The 27,915-nt window shown below is 33.3% G+C and overlaps 1 protein-coding gene across 1 annotated transcript in view; it reads left to right on the forward strand.

Moving 5' to 3' along the window:
- The window catches only part of FAF1 (Fas associated factor 1), a 537,070-nt gene that overhangs the window by 278,593 nt on the left and 230,562 nt on the right, over window positions 1–27,915 (forward strand). Inside the window, exon 7 of the mRNA XM_059064103.2 lies at window positions 613–727. Coding sequence (XP_058920086.1) covers window positions 613–727 — 115 coding nt within the window. The remainder of the gene's footprint in view (window positions 1–612; window positions 728–27,915) is intronic.

The following is a 27,915-nucleotide window of genomic DNA, read 5'->3' on the forward strand; positions in this document are numbered from 1 at the left end:
ATTGTTACATTTTGGAACTTTGGCACAGTTTAATATTGCTCTGAATTCTCCAATTTCTGCATTCTCGGTATTTCTGACTTGTAAGTGAAAGCACAATTATTTTGAAGGAATTTCGGAATAGCAATTAAAGTTCTGTAGATTTCCATACTTTCTCAATTTTTACTGAAACTGTATTTCTATACCTATATGACACTCATGAGTATAAACAATAGTTTCAAATTTCTGTTCTTCCAGAACTGCTGTTTCATTTGGAATTGAACCAGAGTTTTTGAGTGTACATTTTAGTAGCATATTTGGAATTTAATATAATTGACAACTTTGCTTCTCTTGGAGAAAATACATATGCAGACAGTAGCACATGAGTTGTCGAAATTCTTATGTATGCAAAGTATTTATAACTGAAGTTTAAAAACACCTTGGTAGAGAAGGAGTTAACAGGTTAGCTCCCCTTGGTTGTTCTCAGCTTGCTCTCTTGCCTTTAGGAGCTGAAAAGATGATAACATTGGGCCCGGACATGCCTGTGTGGAGGTTATGGTACTCCTGGGGTTTTTGCAGCTAACCGTAAAGCAAGCTAGAACTTGTTCATCTCAGAGTTCCTTGTTTCTCTTTCAGCCCTTTCAGTGCCCTGCAGGAGTCATTAAATCAAAACTTCATGCTGATCATCACCCACCGAGAAGTCCAGCGGGAGTACAACCTGAACTTCTCAGGAAGCAGTACCATTCAAGAGGTGAGTTATGTCTCACAGCTAAGGAATAAAGATAGCTCATTATAGCTAATGTTGACCCTGTTAAAGAGGGCTTATGTGTTCTGGTTGGAAACTCTCTTTATGTTTCATTATTGGGTTTTTAATTTTAATTAACTTGAGCATCAGTGATTACTGTAGATACATTAAATGACTTGACCTAGAAAGATAGATGTTGTAAATGAAAGCTCTTGATAATTCTTAAAATTGTCAACTTTTAAAACCCTGCTTAAAAGAACACATTGTTATATATTTCATAGTTTTATAGTAATTATTCATAGTGTTAATTTGGAGATTATCGACAGCATGCATTTTCGAACATGCGTGTACTTTATTTGAAAGGTTGCTCTCAAATATATTATTTATAGTGTGTATCCTGCCTATTTCCAAAAGGAATTGAGGAGGCTTTTCTTAAGCAGTTGAATTCCAGCCTTGGGCAGTATTCGTGAGATGCTGTAGGGAACCCAGTCATTTAGCTCAGAGTATCTAAGAAGAATCTATTTATAGTGTAAATATTTTCATCAGTGTGACCAACCAGGGCCACTGTTTCAAAAAGAACCTCCCCCAAGAGAGAAGAGGTAACTTCTTGTCTGTGGCCCCACCCATCTAAAAGCTAGTAATTTATCTGCTTTGGGGGGGAAAATGTGACAAGACTTGTATATAGAGACAGTGAAATGGTGATTATGTCACATTACCCCTTGTAAGTTATGAAGACAACAGTCATTGCCCACTCATGTTTTTATAAAGAAAATTAATCTTCTTTAATCTTAGATTATCTCATAAATTTTTTCTTGGACTACATTGCTTCCACCAATTACTAATGTCATATTGAAAGAACAAGTTGTTTTCACCTTAATCATTTTTCGGAAGTATATGAATTGTTTCAGTAATGGCTGGACTGTTAATGGTTTTTCTTTTTTCATGTTTTATCAATAAATTTCAACTTCTGAATTTGACGTAAATAACTCATTACTTGAAGTTTATTTTCTCTGTTTATCGCTTGAATAGTTTGTTGACTAGTAACTAAGATCTTTAAGATTTTTCTTGGCCCCTAATTTGAATCATAGGTTTAAACTATTTGATTTTTTTCAGGATTTTGAATATATTAATTGCCATTTCATTTATAATCTCTATAATGGATGTTCTGTTCTCTAAATTTAAAATTTTAATTCCTTGAAGAATCATTGTCATTTTTATATTAAAAATGATGTTTAACTCTGGCCCTATTGCAGAGTTATTCTGGGAACCTCATGATTATGAAATTTAAATTATATATGAATAAAATTAAATAAGAAATTCAGTTTCAAAATAAATAACCCCAGTTTTATCAAGAATAGCAAAGATAATGAGGTAAATTTCATTCTGTTGTTGATTTCCTTTTTTAAGTGGAAGACTGGTATATCGCATGAACAGTACATATAGACTGCTTTTTTTTTCTAATTGAAATATTTATAGCCAGAATTTTACCTTTTGGGGTTTTTTTTGCATTTTTGTTTTAACATTTCCAATTTCTATAGTTTGAGTGTGTTTCAACTTTCTCCCACAAGAGGGCAGAGAGGACTATTAAACTGATAATCTAAAAATGCCATTCAGTGTTTTCAAATTAGCTTCTCTTATATTAACAAAAAGGAGCATAATAGCCAAGTTATTGTTTGATTTACAGATAATTGGCATATTGCAGGGAGGAGACTTAATTTCACCCTTTTAAATTAAACAGGGAGATTTAAAAAGACATAAAATATTCATTAATGTTCGGTGATTATAAAGTAGTGGCATATATTTATTTTGCCTTTATTACTGTTTCGATGGGAAAATACTGCAAATATTTCCGAAATCGAGTTGGCCATACTGACAAGTTGAAATGTTTAAGCAGCGTTAATGCAATCTGCTCACACCTGATATCCTATGCAGAATGATTCAAAATGACTACATCAATTATTAAAAGACATATTTAAAATTCTGTAAATGTGCCATTGTGTGCCACAGTTGGCTGAAACTGTTCTCTGCGTCCTGCTATTTAGATTACCAAATATATTTTAAGCTTCAAGGACTTGAAAACAGTAAATCTTTTTATACCATTTTCTAAATGAAAAGTGTCCTGAAAATATTTTTGCAGACAAATATTCTTATGTATTTCTCAGCAAGAGTTTGGTTTCTTCTTTTTTTTCTTTTTTCCTTTTTCATCTTTTAAAAGTTGATTTAAAATAATATTTGAAATGCTAGTTGCCAGGAAAAAAATAAATGCAGTTGTTTTTAATATCTGTTGCTTTTCTGTGGGCAGACAGGTACACATAAACTCTTTTATTCTGTACAGTTTAGAAAAGGAATGTGGATTATACTCTCTAGGCCTAGGGTCACACTCTGTAGGCCTAATCCTAAGACTTTTCTCCTTCAACTTGTGGAATACCTGGAATGGGGTTCAAGGAGGACAAGATGCTCTTATGCTACAGCCATGCAACCCACAGTGACACTTAAGTACATGTATTTTTGTTGTTGCATGATTGAAAGTCAGGTTGCAGCACAATAAAAACATAATCTCGAAATGATTTTGCAGTGTTATTTTATAAATGCTAGAATTTTTGCTATTAATTTGGAAGCTTAATGATACCATATATCCTAACTTGTAAATTAATTTTTGTCACCAGTTTCAGAAATCGTTTTTCAGTGTTGTTTAATAGGTTCAAGAATGAATTCTGACCAACATATAAGAGAAAAGGAAGAAATTTTTTTTTAAATCTGATTTTATTTTCCAGTGTAGTTGTATATTATTTTTGTTGTAGGTGGGAAAAATAAATACCATTTTCTGGTATTTTTAAAAAGCCTTGCATTTCTAAAAGAAAGCTCTTGTAATGTTTTCCCCCCAGAGGGAAAGTTCTATTAAATGAAATAGGATTGACAAAGGCACTATAATTTCAACTTTTAATTAACAAAATATATTTTTAAAAATACTGACTTAGAAAATAGAACTTAGCTGCAGTTTGAATTTTAAATAACTCTTCAGTGACCATATGTTCATGCAAGTTAGTGGTGATAAACCCATAGTTGTACAAGTGTTTGTTCATTCTGTCTCTGTGCTCTCTTGCCTCACAATGCATGACTTATATCCTTTGGGTGCTCTAGACTTTAATTTAAGCTAGTTAGATATTGAGGTTATTTTTTTTAAGCTCTTTACAAATCCTTCCACTTACATTATCCTCCTACTTGAGGAAAAGACAATGATAGTATAAAAAGGTCAGAATGGAGGGTTGCAAGTAGTCATAAGAATAAAAATCCTTTCCCTTTTTCCATTATGACAAAATAGTTTATAAAAATTATCAAATAATGTAACAATAACTTGGTGACGATCTGTCTTTCTACCTTTTTGGATCCTTAATTACCTAGTTGACAGACTTTAAATTAATGAATTTCCCTGAAAATTTAAACAAGCTTACCTTATTTTAATGAATTTCTACACTGAGAATTTAGATTTTTAAACAGTTAATTGTATAGATTTCAGTAATTCTGATTTTTAAAGATCTGTGGCTACAAATGCACTTGGGATTGGTTAAATTAGGGGGAAAAAAAGATTGATTTGCCTACTTCAGATCCTAAACCCGGGTGTGGAAAAGGAAATAAAGTCTCTGAAATCAAGCCAACTTTTCTTGGAAACTAATTCTTTGTTGTCATCTTACTATTGCAAAAGCTCCTATTAGACAAAATATCCACTTTTCTTTATAGATGTCATACAAACTTAAGGAATACACACATGACCCAGAATAACACTGATAAAAAACCAAACTATTTTTGGTACGGAATCATGGAGTATTCCTTATCTCTTACAGCGAGAAGCACTATGAAGAGCTATTGGAATTATTTAAATCCTTTTCTGAGTTTCACTTTACCCTAGAATTCTCACTGTTCTTATTAGTGTTTATTTAGTTCTCAATGGGAATTAAAGGGAAAAATCGACAACCTATAAAGATATATCTTGCATGGAATAGTAAAACATTTCACTACTAATACTAGCAGTTGGTAAGTGGGAAGCCACTAGTTTTGAATTAGCAACAAGAAGTGAACTAAATAAATCATACCGGCCCTTAAAAATAACATTGGCTAAATAATTGTGAAATCATGAGACTAATTCTGATGCTGCAAATTTGAAACTCCTGTTGGGTTTTTTGTGTCTATTTTTCTCTTGCTACTTACTCAACTTGCTTGACTAATACATATTTCAAACTATTCTCCTTTAATGCTGATGTTGTTAACAGTACATTTGTAGGCTTTTACAGATTATACTAAAGAGCAATTTTCTAGTAATGGGTTGACTAAAACTTCTTAACTAACATGCCCTTTCTGTATATGTTTTACGTATAGTTTGTTTGTTTATTATTTGGTTTGTTTGTTTTCCAGTATGGAGAGGGTGGGGGCTGCTGGCACAGAACTGAAGAGTAGAGACATAAGAATGTGCATATGCAATAGGGTAAATTAAATTGTGTGCTTATTTAATTAAAAGTTTACATGGTTTATTTTTACTGTAAGATGAACGGCATATATAAGCTCAATTAGAATGAACCCATTTTAATTAGCATGTACCATAGTTTGATTTTTAAAAATTTGAAATCACAAATGACATCTTAGGAAGAATGAAAGAGATAATTTCTTAAGCAACTGGGCAATGAATTTGAGCCTTTTTTCAGCTTTCAGAAAAGGAGACTATGAGTTTCTTTTGCATGCATGTAAGTTTCACGTTGCACTTTGTTACTGAGATCTGTTGAAGTTATACCACTTCACATGAATACATCAGTAATGATCATTTTATAAACTTTGAGGTTTTCTGTGATGCTTAATAAATTATCCCCTTAGGAAATAAATTTAAGTAATATTTACAATGCAGCTATTGGGAACTGACAAGTCTTTATTTCCCTCTGAAAGTATTTTAGAATAATCTCTATTGGACATTTTTTTTTTAGCCATGCAAGTATTTCTTCACCTACATTTCAAGGAGGTAGAAACAATGAAATTTTGTTAAGAGTTGACGGTGCTTTAGACCTTTGTTACTTAAGATATGTGTATCCTAACAGCTTCTTGGCCGACTGTATTTCATAATCTGTGATTTGTGTGTTGGTAGTTTTAAAATGCCTGGGTTAAGAGATATTATGTTCAGTTATCAGAAACTAATAAACATAAGACATTTTTATATGCAAGAAAAGGCAGAGAGTAAATAATTGCACTGGTGACCAATACTGTAATAATCCTGTTTTACAATATGCACTTGACAGGTTGTAATAGTGCTAATTGAAGAGACTAATTCACACTTGCTTCATTCTATTCAAAGGCAAAATCAGCAGCTTGTTTTGCTTTTGACCAGATGGTCCTCATGAACACCTACTGTGCACTTTAAGTGCTTTACTAGAATTACAAAGGCTGGGGGCTGCGTTCGACTCCAAATGATTTGAGGAGTGAGAGGGAGAGAGAGAGAGGGGGAAAAAAAACCCTCTGTGCTCAATGGATTTGGTGCAAGTAAATTAATTCTAGTGGACCCATTACACATTGAGCCCCCTTTTCAAAGCTCTGAGCCTCCTCGCTTGCTCTGTAGCAATGAGAAAGAGAAAGAGAAAGGCAGATTACTGCAAACAGAAATAAAAAAAAGGGGTATGAAAGGGAGAAAAGAGGCCTTGAAGCCTTTCATATCATTTGAGTTTTTCAAGTGCGTTATTTTTGGGGAGGGTGGATATATGAAAAGCCAATTGGAGTTTTTTTTGTTTTAAAGTGAGCTATTTAAGCAGCGTGAATATAGGCGCAAGAGCAACAGTTGACTGAGTTTACTGTGGTGAAGCTTTGTGTTCGAGGATGAATCAAATTCATTATATTCAACTCTTTGTGTTTTAACATGAATGTAGGGTTAGTTTCACAAGACTGTGTCTGTTTAGGATAATTATAATTTAATATTTTCCTTTCATAAAGTTATCACTGTAGATGTCTAAAATTTTAATCAAAGCAGATTTTGTACACTGACTTTGAAGCACCCTGACAGTTTAAAATTCAAAGGAAAGCTTTTTTAGTTTTCAAAAGAAAAGAAAGGCTCATTCTAATGGCATCGAAGCAGAGATTATTATAACTAATTAGAAGTCACACATCTGTTAGCTTTTGGTTTGTGACTTACTTATGTATTTTTTCAGTAAAATATATACTTTAAAAATATATTGCTGTTATTGAGTGAACCCAAAGGGATAAAATGAACTTAAAAGAGAACCACTTATTCAAGCCAACCATTTTTCCAGATCTCCACATGTTCCCATAAAAATATGTAATGTATTAAAGTCCATTAAATGTAAATTGGAATTGCGTAATGAATAACAAGTTCAAATGCACTTCCAAACAAAATGTTTTTGCACAGTTCTTGTTAGCATAATTCTGATTATTAACCAAAGTTATTATAAAAATAACAAGAAAGTATAAGCAAATCCAGTTTATGTAAATTTATAATTATTTCTTATCCTTAAAGCCATTTGTATATAATTTGGAACACTGACACTGTAAAATGATTAATTCTTATTCTTAGCCTATGTAAAATGATTAATTCTTACTCTAAGCTTATGTGGGTTAAAATACAAGGGATCATATCTAGGAATACATGTCAGTTATTTTGTATGTTTTTATACTTTCAAGTATAATTCTCTTGTGATATATTTTTGTTCCATGGTTTACTTTTGTTTGATGACATGTATTATTGACACTGTAATTCAACTTTATTTCAATTATAACCATTAACAAAGAATACAACAAAATCATACCAATAGTATTATATGACTTAAGGATAATTGTAAACATTTTACAAAAAATGAATGTCTAGAATTTGTATTTTTGGCATAATGCATCAATATGCTTTATATGTCAACATGTTTTAATTACATTTTAGAAAATAAAATATAGAAATACAAAGACAACCACAAAAATATTTAAAGTTTTACTTCTCAAAGACTTTTAATGAAGAGGATAGGATAACATGCCTTCTTTGATATTTAAATTAAATTTAATTAACTTCCTATTAATGTGGTCATTACTTTGGGACTTGTTCATTGAAATATTCGTTGTGGGGTGGGGAGGAACATAAGGGGAATCCCCAGACCTTCAACTAACAAAATATCCAATGAAATTTATAAGCAATGAGGTGTTAATGAATTGATATCCTCTGGGAAAAAGGGATTTCAAGAAAAAAATCTGATTAGGAAAAACTTACTGAAAATAATTTTTTGCAGTAGATATTTAAAATAAAGGTAAGACTACTAGATTCTCTTTCTTGTAGGCACCATAAAAAACTATCTTTAAAGCCAGAACCTCAATTAGCAGAAGTGGATTGATCATGACCATGCAGTCATTTATTTAGGTGCGGCTAGTTCTTTGGTTTCCCACACACAGTAGTTGGAGCGTTTCTCCTCATGAAGAAGAGTTTATTTCAGTATTAAAATATTAACCCCTAGATTTCTGAATGTCAGAGGCAAGGTTCTCTTTTATAGGGTAAAGGTTGGAAAAGGCTGCCGTTTCTTTATAGACCTTGATAAGTACCACATTACTTAAGCTGAGAAATGTTTTAGCATTTAACTATCTTCTAGCCATAAAATAAGAATTACATAACCTCCCCATTTTTCTCCCCACCCCACCCTCCCTCAGCAAAAACATAGCAAAAACAAAGAAGGAAGTAAATCAAAGGATGGGTAGGTAAATGAATATAAAATGCACATAAACATAAGCTAGACTAAGACTAGGTATATTAAGATAAGGCCTGCATATAGAAAATATTTACATGTTTATCATTATATACCAAAGATTATTTGTCTATAACCTCTTAAAACATGTGTATGGTAAATTTTCTTTTGTCTAATGTGTTTTGTGTATGGCCTAATACTATTTAGTCAAGCAGTTATTCTTTTTCAAACATATTTATTGTGGCAAATATGCTTAAAATTTTTTTATTGCTCAGTTTAGGGCTGTATTACCTTATTATTACCCTCAATGTATTCCTTTTATTATTTTCTTAAACATTTTTTTAAAGAAAAAAAGTCTTTAAAAGCTCATAGTAAACATTTTCTCTAAATGACAAAATGTATTCCTTGCTTTGTGGTCATTGCGTGACCAGACAGTAGAGTACTGGATTGTTTTAAGGTTTTTACAGCTGCAAGGCAAAAGCATCTGCTCATTGCAAAGCCGGCATTGTTTAATTTTGACACTGACTTTTCCATGTGTCTTGTACCAAGGACTGGATTAGATGCCACTAAGATGAAATTTGTTTTAAGTTGCTCCCAAAGTGCAGCTGTTCCCATATACAGCCTGATAGCTTAACCAAAACAGACAGACATAGGATCAATCAGAATATTTGTACAGGGTCACCTCACAAGGCAAGAGAGGCTCAGAGGAAGAATGTTAATGATATTATTTATCATGAATAACTGCAAAATTAGTTTCCAGGCTGATTTAGTGTATGTAGAAGTAGCCCCCTGCCTGCTTTTTAGGGCAATAGAACCATTATTAAATATTTAGCTTTTAAACTGGAATATAATGGTCAGATAGCAAGGTGCCTATGTGTGCATTAGGCACTCTTCGTCTGCAGTCAATTGCAAGAAAAATGGTCAGTTTATTGGTCACTGAAGTAGTAATTCACTGAAAATAAAACTCAATCTAAAATGCCGCTGCTAAAATCTTGAAAAGTGGACATTTTTGTAGAATGGTAATTTTTCTTTAATGTTTCAAGTGAATGAAAAATGAAAGAGCACCTCACTTCCTGGGTTTCCTAGGATTGTGTGAATTTCTACCCAGCTGGTCGAGATTGATTGATACAGGGCCAAATATTTGTCTGCCTACATTTCAAAGTCTATAATTTGCTAATGAATTGTGGTAATAATCTTTCATCATACATGAAAGATTTAGCCAAACAATTTGCTAAGTATGTATTTTGATCATAAAATTTTTGGACTTATACCAAGCTTTACATCTATTTTACAGCTAATGCATGGGGGTGGAGGGAGAGCAGGGGGAGAAATAATACTGAACATGGACACTAGATGGAAAAGGATGAAGGAAACAAGAGGGAAGAAGGTACTTTGGAAAAGAATAATGCCGGGAAAGTCCTATGAGTGACAGTGGAAAACAAATTAGATTTGCACATAGAGTGCAAAATAGAATTTTTAAATGCCAGCAGAGTTGTAGTCTTCAGTGTCTAGAGGTATGGTATCCATGAGGATGAACACAAGGAATAAATCTTTTCCTTTTTAGCTACAGCTATTACACACATTGATTATGGAGTAATTTGCTAGAAATTTATGCTAGAAAAGTCATATGCCCACAAATTAGAAGTAATTGAAGACGTAAGAATAAAAGCCAGATGTTTGTTGGGGTTGATTTAGAGACTTTGGGGGAAAAAAAAAAAAAAAAAAACAGTGAAGAAATAAATGTGATTGGAACAATTTCAGAAGAAGATGAGAGAGGATCCTCCTAGTTAACTCCTAGGAATGAATAGAAATGACTGTAGGCATCCAAGAGAATATTTTCTCTCTCCAAGACAAAGACCATACAAAGGGAGGTGAAGCTTACTTATATTTGTGAGGGGATATTTAGGATTAAATAACCTGTATTTGAGAAAGTACAAACTTTATTTATGTATGTTGGGAGGGCAGCATAAGTTATACTCCACATGAAGTCAAAGATTAAACTATGGAGTGAGAGGACAAAAAAATGTTCTAAATAAGTCTCTTGTACGTGTAATTTCTCTTTCGTAGTTAGAGATCAAGGAACCATGACTTCCTATTTGACTGAAATAATCTGAATTGCTTTCAAGTTGTCTATGAGGAGAATATTTAATGATACTGATAAAATTTTTCTTGCTTTGTGAGCAGGGAGTTTAAAAAAAAGAAAAGCAGGTAGCTAATAAAGAGAGAAAGAAACCATATTATAAAAGGGACTGAACCTTCCATTTTGTAGATTTTAAAGATAAGCAGCTCTTGAATTTTAACATAACTGCTGTACCTCCTGAATATGTCACATTTCCAGTCTGTATCCATTTATGTAAATCTCTTTTTGTTCTCTGATAGAGATAAGCTTGTTCTAAGTGTTAGTACAGTGATGGAAACTCTTAAAGTATTTAGGAAAGTTAAAGTTCTATATGTCAATCTTATTTCAGATGAGTTGAAATCTTGTTTTACACACTTTCTTAGCCTCTTTCCCTCTGTCTTGCTGACTTCTTTTTTCTATTTTATTTAATACTTGTCATAATTTTTTTGTAAGTTGTATTGTTATCACATTATGATAGTTACTAAAGTAAATATAGAAGAGATCCAGTAATCATTATGAAGGGAAAAATATTCATCAACATTATATTTAAATAAATTGTGAGATAATTAGTAAGATTCCTGATTCTCTTGTTAATAATTTTATAAAAATTCCATTTCAAAAACAAATATTAAAGTTATAGATTATGTATATAAAATTCAAAATATGTGGGTTGCCATTTGTTTCTAGTCCTTTTGGTGTTCTGTTATCAAAAGCACTTTACATTTACACCCCTGCCTTTGCCTGATGAAAATGTGAAATATTTTCATCTAAGAGGTATACGTGTAATATCTAATAATAATAGAATATCAGTGAAATATCAGTTCATTTCTGTTGAATTAGGAGATGTTTCCCTTATACTTCACATTATAAACAAGAGAATCTTCATAAGGTGTTTTTAAAGGCTGCTGTTTTCTTACAGGTAAAAATTTTTGTGATGATAACAGGTATACACATGGATCACTTTGCTTGGAATTAGCAATTCCAGAAATACAGTAAAATGTCTTAGGAGTCCTAGTTTCTACTGGTAATTGTAATTTCAAATATTGTAACCCATTTTTGTATGTAATGAATGGAGCAATGTATGAAGTATCACTCTAAAGTAAATGTGATTGATATATTGACATGCATACATGTCATAAATTTAAATGAATGTTGCTCCTTCAAATCAGTCATTTCTGTTGTTGATATACATACCCTCTGTTGCTCAACAGTTACTCTGAATTTCCAGGCACTGGCTCTAGAGACTATGATGTGGGGTTTTTTGGTTCTGTTTTGTTTTGTGGAATAACCTCACTTATGGCCTGTCTTTGTCCTGTGAAGAGGGGAAACTGATTTGTTGAAAATGCCATAAGTAATTTGAAGCCAAAAGTTGTGAGCCAGGTGGTTATTTAATCTGAGTGGTCAAATTTGTGGTTATTCAGGTTAGGTGTCTCTTTGCTGAGCTCCTCCTCTCCCTGTGAACATATATCTGTCAAAGCATTTACCACACTCATTTGCAATTATCTGTTTACTCATTTATTTCTCCTGTTAGACTAAGAGCACCTTAAGAATAGGAAAAGTATTGAATTTATCTCTTTGTTTCTTGGCCTTTCACTGAATTTGTCACAGAGTAGGTGTGCTTAATGAATGACTGATCTAAAAAAGAAGAATCTATAAATCAGTGAGATTATTTGTAACTTAGAGGCATTTGTAAAAGTGAAGTTATCCAAGTATGTCTGAATATTTCAAGCATTTCAAGTATTAATGTTGACATGAATATATACTTTCTCAAGGGGATTATTATGAGAGGATCTCTCTGATTTGGCTTTATAAATTCTCATTTGTTAAAAATGAGGCTGAGAATAGGTAGTTTGCACAACAGTAAAAAATAAAACTCCTACTTTAAGGTACATTTATGTTATCCTTAATTTGTAGTGTCTGCCAGGTAACTTCTTTATAGTTTCCCTTCTAAATGAGATTGTAAAAATTGATTTAAACATTTTTTTAAATCGATAAAAACTGTTTTTTAAAAAATGTTTTCTGAATCTAGGGATGCAGTGTTAACAGATTTTAATCAAACTAACAGTACTTGTCAATTGGCAATTAGTTAGCTTGTGGTAGTGGAAAGATTATTGCACTATGTATAGGGAATCTGAGTTCTAACCCCCTGCCACTAACAAGCTATATGATTGTCTAGCCTTGAGTGGCCTGATATTTCTTTTTCATTTGTTTGGCTTTTTCATAGCATAGAACTGCAGAAGCTCAGTTTTTGCTAGTGAAAATATAAAGTGTCTTAGAACTTTAAAATATGCATAAAGTCCCTGTGTCCCATTGAACCTATTAGGCACTTCTGTTTCAGCACTTCTGTCCTTTTATTTGCTTTGTGTTTGTTTACCTTATCATGGTAGGCTCCTTGAGGGCAGGATCTCAGTCATTTAATCTTCATATTTACAGCACTAAGCCTAGTGGCTAACACCTTTTAAATGATTGTTGAATGAGCAAATATTTACATGAGTCAGCATCCAGTGGTTGAAAGGAAGTTTGGAAACCTAGATTCTAATATCTGATATTGTGCTCTCTACGTATATGAGTTTGGGCAGTTCATTTAACTACTCTGGGTCTGGGTCATCTATGAAAAAGAGGAAATGATTTCCAAGAATTTTTCTGGTTCTAAAATTTGGTGATTACATGTGAATTTAAAAATTTCATGTGCTTCAAGTCAACCTTGTGTGTGGGAGGCGGAGGGAGCAAAGGAGAAAACTGGTCAGTAGGCAGTAACTGTGTATGTAAATATACATATTTGTCACTGTGGAATGTAAATATCCCTTTATTCATTAAGGTGTTATTTAAGAGGTTTAAGGTTGAAATAGAGACCTCTGTTGCCATGATGTTTGAACTTCTATAATTAAGATTTTTTTCTGAATAGTTTTATTTTTATCTTAAAGTAGACTTTTACCTTTTAAAATACATATGATGCAACAAGACTTTAAAAGTGAATTGTGCAAACATAACAGTCTTTCTAATATATAAGAAGAGTTTTAAAATATTGAGATGCAATAAAAGTAAGTGTTATTAACTTGATGTCATTAACTTCACTTGTGGTAAGTGAATTAAAATTCTATGTGAATATCAAGGCTATGGTACTGCCATAAGGATAGACATATAGATCAGTAGAATAGAATTAGAAGTCCAGAAATAAACTCCTTACCCTCAAGGTCAATTGACTTTCAGCAGGATTGCCAAGATAACTCAACATGGAAAGAATAGTCTTTTAAAAATATGGTTCTGGGACAACTGGATATCTACATGCAGAAGAAGGAAATAGGCTTATTCCTTTACATCATATATAAAAATTAACTCAATTGGATCAAAGACCTGAATGTAAAAGCTAGAACTATAAAACTTTCAGAAGAAAACATAGGAATAAATTTGCGACCTTGGGTTAGGCAGCGGTTGCTTAGATATGACACCAAAACATAAGTAACAAAAGGAAAAGTAGGTAAATTGGACTTCATCAAATTTAAAAACTTTTGTGCCTCAAAGAGCAACATCAATAAAGTGAAAAGACAACTCACAGAATGGAAGAAAGTATGTCCAAGTCATATATTGGTAAGAGACTTGTATTTGCAATATATAAAGAATTCTTACAACTCAAAAAGAAAAATAAACTAATATTAAAATGAGGAAAAGATTTGAATAGACATTTCTCAAGAGAAGATATGCAGTCAGTAAACACATGAAAAGTTGCTCAACATCTTTAGTCATTAGGGAATTGTAAACCCAAACCAAAATGAGATACCATTTCATACCACTAGGATGGCTAGAGTAAAAAAAGATGACAATAACAGTGTTGGCAAGGATGTTGAGAAATTGAAAGCCTCAGACAAGCGGGTATGTAAAATGATACAGTAGCTTTGGAAAACAGTTTGGCAGTTCCTCAAAAAGTTAAACATTGAGTATACTATATGACCTAGCAGTTCCACTCCTAGATAGATAGATAGATACACACACACACACACACACACACACACCAAGATAATTGAAAACATAGGTCCACACAAAAATGTACACATGAATATTTATAGCAGTATTATTTTTTTAATGTCTTTATTGGAGTATAATTGCTTTACAATGTTGAGTTAGTTTCTGCTGTATAACAAAGTGAATCAGCTATATGTATACATATATCCCCATATCCCCTCCCTCTTGCATCTCTCTCCCATCCTCCCTATCCCACCCCTCTAGGTGGTCACAAAGCACTGAGCTGATCTCCCTGTGTATAGCAGTATTATTCTTAATAGTCAAAACATGGTAACAACTATCCATCAACTGTGGAATGGATACACAAAATATGGTACATCATAAATGGAATATGATTCAGTCATAAAAAGGAATGAAGTACCAACACATGCTAAAAAATAGGACGAATCTTGAGAAAATTTTGCTTAGTGAAAGAGTCAAAGGCCTTGTGTTGTGTGATTACATTTATATGAAATGCCTGAATAGGCAAATGTATCGAGGCAAAAAGTAGATTAGTGGGGCTGAAACTACTCTGTATAATACTATAATGGTGGATACATGTCATTATAAATTTGTCCAAACCCATAGAATGTACAGCACCAAGAGAGAACCCTAATGTAAAATATGGTCTTTGGGTGATAATGACATGTCAGTGTAGGCTCATCAGTTGTAATAAATATACTACTCTGGTAGGGTATGTTGATAATGGGGAAGGCTATGTGGAGGCAAGGGGTATATGGGAACTCTGTACCTTCTGCTCAATTTTGTTGTGAACCTAAAGCTTCTCTAAAAAATAAAGCCTATTAAAACAAATTTTTTAAAGTAGATTCCTGGTTGCCAGGGGCACTTGGCTGAGTAGTAAAGGGGAATGGGTCATGGCTGCTAATGAGTATAGTTTTTTTGGTTGTTGTTTTCCTTTGTCTTATTGTTTGTTTTTGTTTTTTACATTTCATTAATAATAAACCACTAGGTATGCAACACGATGCATTAAAAATACTAGATATTTAAATAATTGTGTATTTATTTATATGCAGCAGTTTTCATAATGAGAAATATAATGTAATTTAAATGCATCACAGTGGTCTTCATATGGGTACCCATAGAATGTTTAATAAATTAGGAAAGTCAGTTTAAATCTTCATGTTTATTTGTGTACACATTTGTTTTTGTGTGCATATCTCTCACTACTTAAGCAAATTTTCAAAGTTCTAAAATATTTTTGGCTTTCTAAAAAATTTCTGAATTTGCCATAGATATGATTTTTCCATGGTTTTAGTAAAATTTACAAAACATAAAATTTATCATTTTAACCATTTTTGAGCAAATAATTCAGTGGAATCAAGTACATTCACAGTGTTGTGCAACCATCACCACTATCCATCTCTAGAAATTTTTTCATCTTCCCAAATTGAAATCCCATACCCATTAAAAATAACTCCCTGTACCTCTCTCCCCTGTAGCCCCTGACAGCCGCCATTTACTTTCTGTTTCTATGAATTTGTCTACTCTAAGTACCTCATATAAATGGAATTATATACTCTTTACCCTTTTGTGACTGGCTTATTTCACTTAGCATAATGTCTTCAAGGTTCATTTATGTTATAGCATGTGTCAGAATTTTTTAAGGTTGAATAATATTCCATTATATTTTTGTACCACATTTTGTTTTATCCATTCATCCACTGATGAGACATTTGGGTTGTTTCCACCTTTTAGCTATAATGAATAATGCTGCTGTGAACATGGGTGGACAAATATTCAAGCCCCAGCTTTCAGTTCTCTTGGATATTTACCCACAAGTGAAATTTTTGGATCATATGGTAATTCTATGTTAAATTTTTGAGGAACTATCATACTGTTTTCCACAGTGGCTGCACTATTTTACATTCCTACCAGCAATGCACAAGGTTATTCCAGGATCCTCACCAACACTTGTTATTTCCTGTCTTTTTAATAATAGCCATCTTAGTAAATGTGAAATGGTATTTTATTTTGGTTTTGGTTTTCATTTTCCTAATGGCTAGTGATACTGAGCAGGCATCATTTCATGTGCTTATCGGCCATTGTATATCTTTTTTGGAGAAATATCCATATAAATCCTTTATCCATTTGGGGGGAGTTTCCTTTGCAGTGATGAAAATATTCTGGAATTCATTAGTGATGATGGTTGTACAAGTTTGTGAACATATTGAAAATCACTGAATTGTACACTTAAAAGTAGTAAAAATGTAAGCTAAACAAACAAATAAAAAAATGGATATGGAGAACTGAGAGCTTATGAGAGTGCTACACCTACAAATAGAAAAATTGTACCAAAAAGGAAGATTAAAGAACTGGGGGTGACGCCACTAGGATAAAGTATATAAGAACACCAAGTTTCAATTAACCAATGTTTGCCAAGAATTTAAAGAACTCTTTTTGAGACAAGTAACTAGATTTCCCCCCTTTCTATTGAAGTTAAACCAAGCGAAAACAGACTTGTTGGAGAGAATTTTTCTTCAGTTTGATATTATTAAGCATTGGAGAGTTTTATGGAATCACATTTCATAAGCATTTCTGTTAAATATTTAAAAGGGGACAGATTCTTACTTTGTTTCTACTTGATGGCAAGTCTATTGCATGACTAGAATAATATCCCAAGTGGATTAATACCATTTTTTTTTTTTTTTTGGTGGTAACGTGGACAGAGGTACTGTTAAACGATACTGATGACATCATCATATGAGTTTCTGTGATTTAATTTTGCATAGTGCTTCTTTATCAGTATTGTTGTTGAAGCATATTTGAGCATGGAATGAATACTTTGTATGAAGAATAAAGATATTAATTATTAGTCTATTAAAAACATTCTCTGTGGGATATTATTAGCTATCATCTATAATCTAGTAGAGGCTCATTAAAAACTGGAATGGTTTTTATTTCACAGTAATTTGGATGAATTTATTTTTTTCAATTCAGATTTTCCCAGTTTTATTTGGACTTATTTATGTTTCTTTTCTTTTTTTCAGGAGTGTAATTAGTTCTAATTTTTATTTTATATTGGAGAGTTGATTAACTCTTAGTAGAGTTGATTAACAATGTTCTGTTAGTTTCAGGTGTACAGCAAAGTGATTCAGTTATACATATTCATGTATCTGTTCTTTTTCAAATTCTTGGATGAGTTTCTATGGAGACTTTTCTAGTCAGTGTTATTCTGGCTATTAACCTTAAAGTTGTTGATAGCTTCATTGAGGGGAAAGAGGAGGAAGCTTCACACTGGGTTAGTGTTTTATACTTTTCAATTCCCCTCCCCCTGCCATAGTTCATTTGATTCTTATAGGCTCTACTAGAGTCAGGCCTGCTGCATATGGCTATGCAGGTTGAAAATGGCACCTCCTGAAAGCTGTGGTCTTGATGAGCAGGTGAATGTGGGACTTGATGGTAACTCTTGCTGCTATATAAATAGAGATACTGTTGCATATTGTAGGTAAGTGGTCTCCAAGAGTCCCCAATAAAATCACTGCTTTTTCCCATTGTATGATTTGTAGTGCCTTCAGTGATTCCATTTCCTAAATCTTTAATCCATTAACGAGGTCTATATTGAAGAGTAACCTACTTCACCCTCCTTTTGTCTCTACATAGACTCTTTCCTCATCTTTAAAGTTAGCATAGTGGTAATATTACTTGCCTGACAGGTATTTAATTGTGAGAATGAAAGTGAGACAAATAGGTGAATATAACTTTATTTGCTCTAAAATATATTTATAGGAGTTATTCTCACTTCTTTCCACATACCTTAGATTTTACTAAATGATATTACTTACTTGTCTCTGAACACACCCCACCATTTTTAAAAAGGTTCCTTTAACTCTCTTCCTTCTGCTTGACCCTTTCTCTTCACACTGTTCAAAGACCCCTATATGTTTCAGGAAGACCATACTTAGCTGATACATCCTCCAGGAAACCTAAAATCCTCTGCCCTATTATAAATGTAACCTCTCCTTATCTCTTGATTTGTCCTCATATGCCAGAAAGTGTTATATGTGCCTCATACACTCTACATGTAGTTGTCTTAGCCCATTGTCCAGCCTATATGCTCTTTGAGAAGAGAGGGATTATACTACATCTTCTGATCTTTATATTCTCTCTATATAGAACCGAACAGAATGCTTTTAGAATAGAAGAAAAAGCATTTGTTGAAATTAACTGAGATATTTAGGAATTTTGTGAACCTAATAAACTATTGCTAGCTTGAAATCAGCCACAGTGAGAGTATTTACACCATGGAAATCAGCAAACTTTTCAAATCACAGCTTTTTGTTTGGAGAGCCGATTTATTAGCACACTACTGGTTGTGTCTCTACCCCCAGTAGATGGTGAACTCTTCAGATTCATCTTTGCCTCAGTGCCTGGCCTGTGATAGGAAAGCTCTTTGCTGAATTAATGAATAAATAAATGATTGAATATATCAACTGCCTTATTCCTCTGCTGTCTGACTTCTGCTGGCAGAAACTAAATTTTAGAATCTAATGTATTTTTTGAGACCAAGTTCTGCAATGCCCCATTGTCATGGACTGCAGTTTTCTTTCTGCTTCATAATTTGAACCAAAAAAAGTGTCTGTTGGAAAATAAGGCTATTAAACACACATGTTTCAATAGCACAGTAAGGATGGCATTTCTGTCCATTATCACCTTGTTAAGCTACTCCTGCTATGACTTTGCTGCCTACTAAGTTTTTGGCATCTATTGCTTAACTGACTGACTTACCTTTTAATTTCCAAGTTGGAAGCCAATAGTGTGAACCATCTCAAATTAGCTGAAAGATTTTCTTTCACATTATAAGAGGTAACTAACCAATTAATTCTCTCTTGTCATGGATGTTACAAATACCAACAAATGAAAATATAATGTCTTAGGACTTTAAAATATTACTTTAAAAATTACTATATTAAAACAACTTGTACTGTTCTTTCTATTAATTTTCCTGTTGATTTTATCAAAGTAACATATAAAATGAAATTTAAAGATGTTAAGTCATTTGACTTTTTAATTTTTTCTAAAACATCCTCCATAATGATGATGCATATAAGTTTTTTAAAAATAATGCTAGCTTTCTGACCATTCCATGTGCTATCTATTACCATCTAAACTTGAAACCATTTTTAATTTATTTTAAAATTTGAAGAAAACACTATGTTCAGATCTCAACACTAATTATTAAAGGAATAGAAATATACCAATTTACTCTCTGAAGATCTCAGTAAGTTTGATGTTCTATACACCTATTTTATGTGACTTATAGTACTTTAATTTGCTTTTAAAAGGGCTGATGAGAGTAGCAGTATGTATTAAATATGTAGCAGATTCACTTGTAATCAAGGAGGTAAATAGGCTAATCACTTACCAATATAATTTTTTATTTTTCAAGTTCTGCTCTCACTTTACACAATAGGTTAAATATTTTGTTGGTTAAAATCGAGACAGAAAATGACATTAGACAACATGCATATTTGTTGGTTTTATTAAAAGTGTGAAAAATTTCAAGCAGTTCTAATTAGGTGCAAGTGCACTCAATCTCTGGAGGTATGTCTTTCAGCATCAGTTACTCAGTTGCACATTGAAATTTTGTGCTGTATGGAATTAATGTACCACAGATACTAAAGATGTTTGATTCAAGGATAATAATAATGGAGTGATGACATTTTAATAAAACCTTACCTATTTTTATGGAATAGTTAAGAGAAGCTATTCAGAAAAACGGGAGATTCTTGTTTGGGTTAAAAAGTTATAGTGTGTTAGAATTTCTTTTCAAGTGAGAGAATATGAGAATATTATTGAAACATCCAGAGACTAATAAACATTTAAAATTTATAATAAATCAAAACATTAAAAATCAACTACTTTCTTTCTGACAAACTCAAGATGATCACAAATTAAGCATATAACTAGGAGTTTTCTTTTTAAAGGCATTTTGTTATAATAATTAGAATTCTTAATGTAGTGTCTGTGGTCTGTAATATATGGTCAGTTTATATCTGTAGAAGCAACTGTTCAGATTACAGAATAGCTTTCTGTAGACTCTGCATTTAATTAGTTGGCTTAAATTCTGTGCTTAGGTGTTCTAACTATAAGAATGGGAAAATTAGAAGTATTTTATTTTTTTAACATCTTTACTGGGATATAATTGCTTTACAATGGTGTGTTAGTTTGTTCTGTATAACAAAGTGAATCAGCTATACATAAACATATATCCCCATATCTCCTCCCTCTTGCATCTCCCTCCCACCCTCCCTATCCCACCCCTCTAGGTGGACACAAAGCACCAAGCTGATCTCCCTGTGCTATGCAGCTGCTTCCCACTAGCTATCTGTTTTACATCTGGTAGCGTATATATGTCCATGCCACTCTCTCACTTCGTCCCAGCTTACCCTTCCCCCTCCTCATGTCCTCAGGTCCATTCTCTATGGCTGCATCTTTATTCCTGTCCTGGCCCTAGGTTCATCAGAACCATTTGTTTTTTAAGATACCATATATATGTGTTAGCATACGGTATTTGTTTTTCTCTTTCTGACTTACTTCACTCTGTATGACAGTCTCTAGGTCCATCCACCTCACTACAAATAACTCAATTTCATTTCTTTTTATGGCTGAGTAATATTCCATTGTATATATGTGCCACATCTTCTCTATCCATTCATCTGTCGATGGACACTTAGATTGCTTCCATGTCCTGGCTATTGTAAATAGTGCTGCAGTGAACATTGTGGTACATGACTCTTTATGAATTATGGTTTTCTCAGGGTATATGCCCAGTAGTGGGATTGCTGGGTCGTATGGTAGTTCTAATTTTATTTTTGTAAAGAACCTCCATACTATTCTCCATAGTGGCTGAATCAATTTACATTCCCACCAACAGTGCAGGAGTGTTCCCTTTTCTCCACACCCTCTCCAGCATTTATTGTTTGTAGATGTTTTGATGATGGCCATTCTGACTGGTGTGAGATGATATCTCATTGTAGTTTTGATTTGCATTTCTCTAATGATTAGTGATGTTGAGCATCCTTTCATGTGTTTGTTGGGAATCTGTATATGTTCTTTGGAGAAATGTCTATTTAGGTCTTCTGCCCATTTTTGGATTGGATTGTTTGTTTTTTTGTTATTGAGCTGCATGAGTTGCTTATAAATTTTGGAGATTAATCCTTTGTCAGTTGCTTCATTTGCAAATAGGGAAAATTAGAAGTATTTTAAGTTGATCTGAGTATCTTGGAGAGGGATAGAAATTCTCTCAAAATTCTGATCACTTGTGAGAGAATTTTGTTATGGAGACCACTGCACTGAGTTGTTGTCTTGACTAGATGATCCCATAGGTCACTTTGAGCTTTAAAGTTCTTAAAATCTGTGTTGGATTTTCAAAGTGTTTTCTTAATAATATGATAAAACATTATAACTTCTGTTTCAAAGGTATCCTTTTGATAAAATGCATATTATCGAAATAATGTATAGCAGGGAACAAACTAAAAAATTATAATTAAAATGGTAAAGCTAACTGTCAGTAACACTTGAACACTAGTTCTACAAAGCATTAATTAGATATTCCTGTTACCAGTCTGTCATACACTATCAGAGCTTAACATTTCTTCAACTTGGAATACATTATTTTAATCTTTTAAGACCCCCTAATTCTGTAACATAATTAATTCAGTATGAAACAAAACTTATTTCTTGAGCACCTACTAAGTGTGCTAGATAGATCTCAGTGAAAATGATTTTCCTTTTTTAAGCTAGATATTATCTCAAGGCAAAATATTACTTATTTTGCAGCAGAGGTATAAGTTCCAGGCTCTAGAACTTATTCCTGTTTAGGTCATTTATCAGAAATTGAATATATTCGTTGGTCTGTGTGATATTGTTATTAGATGAATTAACTGCCAAGATGTGTGGTTCAGACTCTACATAAACGCATGGACAAAAACTACTTTTTAGTGTTCGCATTTAGAATATCTGTGACATGCAATTGCATGTGGAAAGATATTTTTATTTTCTGTTTACCTACTATGTGCTTTACACTTTAATTGCATAGAGTTATAATTTTATTAATCAGTAAAAATATGTTTTCAGCAATACTAAATTGAAATACAACTGATAGAAATAAAGTATAATTTACTGAGAAATTATTTACTGAGAATTATCACATTTCCTCCTTTACTTAAACACATAAGGCTCTTGCCTGCCTCTTACCCTTCTGTCTCTTTGCATGATTGGCTCTTCATTCTTCAGGTCTTGGTTTAAATATCGTCTGACCTTCTCTGCCACTGTCCCCCCACTTTAAGTAGTCTCCACTCCTTTGTTAGTTTCCATTATTAAACCTAGTTTACTTCTCTCATAGGACTGATCATAAGTTATAATTATATATTTGCTTACTTGTCTTTTCTCTTAGACTATAGGCTTCATGGGAGTAAAACCATGTCGTTCCATTCCCTGGCATAACCCAAGTACCTAGTTCAATATCTACAACACAATTTTACTGCCTTTAAGAAACATTCCCAGTCAAAGTCACTCTCTTCCTCTCCTATACTGATATAGAACTTTGTACTAGATCCTCCACTTACAAACTCTTTGACCTTGAGAGTTATTTAACCTCTTCCTGCCTCAGTTTCCTCATCTCTGAGATGATGACATATCTCAGGGGTTTGTTGCAAAGATATTAGTGTATCTAAATCTCATAACAATACTAAAACATAATAAGCCTCAGTACATGCTTTTACATTATTTTAAGGTGTATTATTGCCTGGATTGTGTGAAATTCTTTTATTGTTGTGTCCATTAATCTCTTCATTGTAAGCTTCAGGAGGATAGTGGGTGTATCTTACTTATTTGTCTATACTACTGTTATCTAGTACAATGTTCTGTAGCAAGTTGAAGTCTGATTCAACACCAATTTGATGCTTGATTCTATCCTCTAAATATCTACAGTGTAATAATAATTGCTCTCTTCATGTCTGAGTGTTCGTGTGAGCTAAAAACAGTTTCACCTTTATTCTCCCTTATTCACCAGAAGCTCTAACCACTCAGGGCTGCTCTGCATTCTTTAGACACACACTCCTGCAACTTCTTGTACCTTTGTTTATTCATACTTTTTCAGCTCTGACTGCTTTTACATTCCATGTCCATATCTAGAAAGTTTTTAAGGTCCATGCTCAAAAGGGCCACCTCCATAAAACTTTTGCTAGTCTTTCATAGGGATAGAATGACTTTCTTTTGATACTTAATAATGTAGTATCTTAAATTTGGGATATTTATATAAAGATTGGCCTGTGTAAAAGAAATATGTATATGTATATATATATATATATATATATGTACACACACACACATATACACACATGTATGTGTATATATATGTACTCTTTTTAAATAGCCATTGATTTTATTTTTTAAACATTTTTTTTAAATTAATTAATTAATTAATGTATTTATTTAGGTTACGCCAGGTCTTAGTTGCGGCACGCAGGATCTTTTTACTTGCGGCACGCAAACTTCTTAGTTGTGGCATGTGGATTTCTTAGTTGTGGCATGTGGACTCTTACTTGCGGCATACAGATTCTTAGCTGTAGCATGCACGTGGCATCTAGTTTCCTGACCAGGGATCGAACCTAGGCCCCCTGCATTGGGAGCGTGGAGTCTTACCCACTGGACCACCAGGGAAGTCCCTATATATACTCTTATATTCAACAAATATTCCTGGTGCTCCAACCATGTGCTAAGCACCATTCTAACAGCTTGTAACACAAGGATAATTTCCATGTGAACTTTCTATCTAAGGTAAACCCATACATATTAAAGATTATTTAATAAGTGCAGTAACAGAAGTCTGTTGAAGGATTGTAGAGACTGGGATTAGCTTTACCTACAGGGTTGAAGAAAGCCTTCTCAGGAAGCAGTATCTGAGGTGGACTTTTAAAAATGAGTAAGAGATAACAATTCTAAAATTTATGAACCCAACATACGAGCACCTCAATACATAAGGCAAATACTAACAGCCATAAAAGGGGAAATCGACAGTAACACAATCATAGTAGGGAACTTTAACACCCCACTTTCACCAATGGACAGATCATCCAAAATGAAAATAAATAAGGAAACACAAGCTTTAAATGATACATTAAACAAGATGGACTTAATTGATATTTATAGGACATTCCACCCAAAAACAACAGAATACACTTTCTTCTCAAGTGCTCATGGAACATTCTTCAGGATAGATCATATCTTAGGCCACAAATCAAGTCTTGGTAAATTTAAGAAAATTGATATTGTATCAAATATCTTTTCTGACCACAACACTATGAGACTAGATATCAATTACAGGAAGAAATCTGTAAAAAATACAAAAACATGAAGACTAAACAATGCACTACTTAATAACAAAGACATCACTGAAGAAATCAAAGAGGAAATCAAAAAATACATAGAAACAAATGACAATGAAAACATGATGACCCAAAACCTATGGGATGCAGCAAAAGCAGTTCTAAGAGGGAAGTTTATAGCAATACAGTCCTACCTTAAGAAACAAGAAACATCTCAAATAAACAACCTAACCTTGCACCTAAAGCAATTAGAGAGAGAAGAAGAAAAAAACCCCAAGGCTAGCAGAAGGAAAGAAATCATAAAGATCAGCTCAGAAATAAATGAAAAAGAAATGAAGGAAACAATAGCAAAAATCAATAAAATTAAAAGCTGGTTCTTTCCGAAGATAAACAAAATTGATAAACCATTAGCCAGACTCATCAAGAAAAAAAGGGAGAAGACTCAAGTCAATAGAATTAGAAATGAAGGACAAGTAACAACTGACACTGCAGAAATACAAAGGATCATGAGAGATTACTACAAGCAACTCTATGCCAATAAAATGGACAACCTGGAAAAAATGGACAAATTCTTAGAAATGCACAACCTTCCGAGACTGAACCAGGAGGAAATAGAAAATATGAACAGAGCAATCACAAGCACTGAAATTGAAACTGTGACTAAAAATCTTCTAACAGACAAAAGCCCAGGACCAGATGGCTTCACAGGTGAATTCTATCAAACATTTAGAGAAGAGCTAACACCTATCCTTCTCAAACTCTTCCAAAATATAGCAGAGGGAGGAACACTCCCAAGCTCATTCTACGAGGCCACAATCACCCTTATACCAAAACCAGACAAAGATGTCCCAAAGAAAGAAGACTACAGGCCAATATCAGTGATGAACATAGATGCAAAAATCCTCAACAAAATACTAGCAAACAGAATCCAGCAGCACATTAAAAGGATCATACACCATGATCAAGTGCGGTTTATCCCAGGAATGCAATGATTCTTCAATACATGCAAATCAATCAATGTGATACACCATATTAACAAATTGAAGGAGAAAAACCATATGATTGTCTCAATAGATGCAGAGAAAGCTTTTGACAGATTTCAACACCCGTTTATGATAAAAACCCTCCAGAAAGTAGGCATAGAGGGAACTCAGCTCAACATAATAAAGGCCATATATGACAAACCCACAGCCAGCATCGTCCTCAATGGTGAAAAACTGAAACGATTTCCACTAAGATCAGGAACAAGACAAGGTTGCCCACTCTCACCACTATTATTCAACATAGTTGAATAAGTTTTAGCTGCAACCATCAGAGAAGAAAAAGAAATAAAAGGAATCCATATTGGAAAAGAAGTAAAGCTGTCACTGTTTGCAGATGACATAATACTATACATAAAGAATCCTAAAGATTCTACCAGAAAACTACAAGAGCTAATCAATGAATTTGGTAGAGTAGTAGGCTGAAAAGTTAGTGCACAGAAATCTCTTGCATTCCTATACACTGATGATGAAATATCTGAAAGAGAAATTAAGAAAACACTCCCATTTACCATTGCAACAGAAAGAATAAAACATCTAGGAATAAACCTACCTAAGGAGACAAAAGACCTCTATGCAGAAATTATAAAACACTGATGAAAGAAATTAAAGATGATACAAACAGATGGAGAGCTATACCATGTTCTTGGATTGTAAGAAACAACATTGTGAAAATGACTATATTACCCAAAGCTATCTACAGATTCAGTGCAATCCCTATCAAACTACCAGTGGCATTTTTCACTGAACTAGAACAAAAAATTTCAACAATTTGTATGGAAACACAAAAGACCCCGAATACCCAAAGCAATCTTGAGAAGGAAAAATGGATCTTGAGGAATCAGGCTCCCTGACTTCAAACTATACTGCAAAGCTACAGTAATCAAGACAGTATGGTACTGGCACAAAAACAAAAATGTAGATCAATGGAACAGGATAGAAAGCCCAGAGATAAACCCACACACATATGGTCACCTTATCTTTGATAAAGGAGGCAAGAATATACAGTGGAAAAAAGACATCCTCTTCAATAAGTTGTGCTGGGAAAACTAGACAGCCACATGTAAAAGAATAAAATTAGAACACTCCCTAACACCATACACAAAAATAAACTCAAAATGGATTAAAGACCTAAATGTAAGGCCAGACATTATCAAACTCTTAGAGGAAAACATAGGCAGAACACTCTGTGACATAAATCACAGCAAGATCCTTTTTGACCCACCTCCTAGAGAAATGGAAATAAAAACAAAAATAAACAAATGGGACCTAATGAAACTTAAAAGCTTTTTCACAGCAAAGGAAACCATAAACAAGACGAAAAGACAACCCTTAGAATGGGAGAAAATATTTGCAAATGAAACAACTGACAAAGGAGTAATCTCCAAAATTTATAAGCAACTCATGCAGCTCAATAACAAAAAAACAAACAATCCAATCCAAAAATGGGCAGAAGACCTAAATAGACATTTCTCCAAAGAACATATACAGATTACCACACACAAACACATGAAAGAATGCTCAACATCACTAATCATTAGAGAAATGCAAATCAAAACTACAATGAGATATCATCTCACACCAGTCAGAATGGCCATCATCAAAACACCTACAAACAATAAATGCTGGAGAGGGTGTGGAGAAAAGGGAACACTCCTGCACTGTTGGTGGGAATGTAAATTGATTCAGCCACTATGGAGAATAGTATGGAGGTTCTTTACAAAAATAAAATTAGAACTACCATACGACCCAGCAATCCCACTACTGGGCATATACCCTGAGAAAACCATAATTCATAAAGAGTCATGTACCACAATGTTCATTGCAACACTATTTACAATAGCCAGGACATGGAAGCAATCTAAGTGTCCATCGACAGATGAATGGATAGAGAAGATGTGGCACATATATACAATGGAATATTACTCAGCCATAAAAAGAAATGAAATTGAGTTATTTGTAGTGAGGTGGATGGACCTAG

The sequence above is a fragment of the Kogia breviceps genome, chromosome 1, assembly GCF_026419965.1.
Source record: "Kogia breviceps isolate mKogBre1 chromosome 1, mKogBre1 haplotype 1, whole genome shotgun sequence".
NCBI classification, from domain to species: Eukaryota; Metazoa; Chordata; class Mammalia; order Artiodactyla; family Physeteridae; genus Kogia; species Kogia breviceps.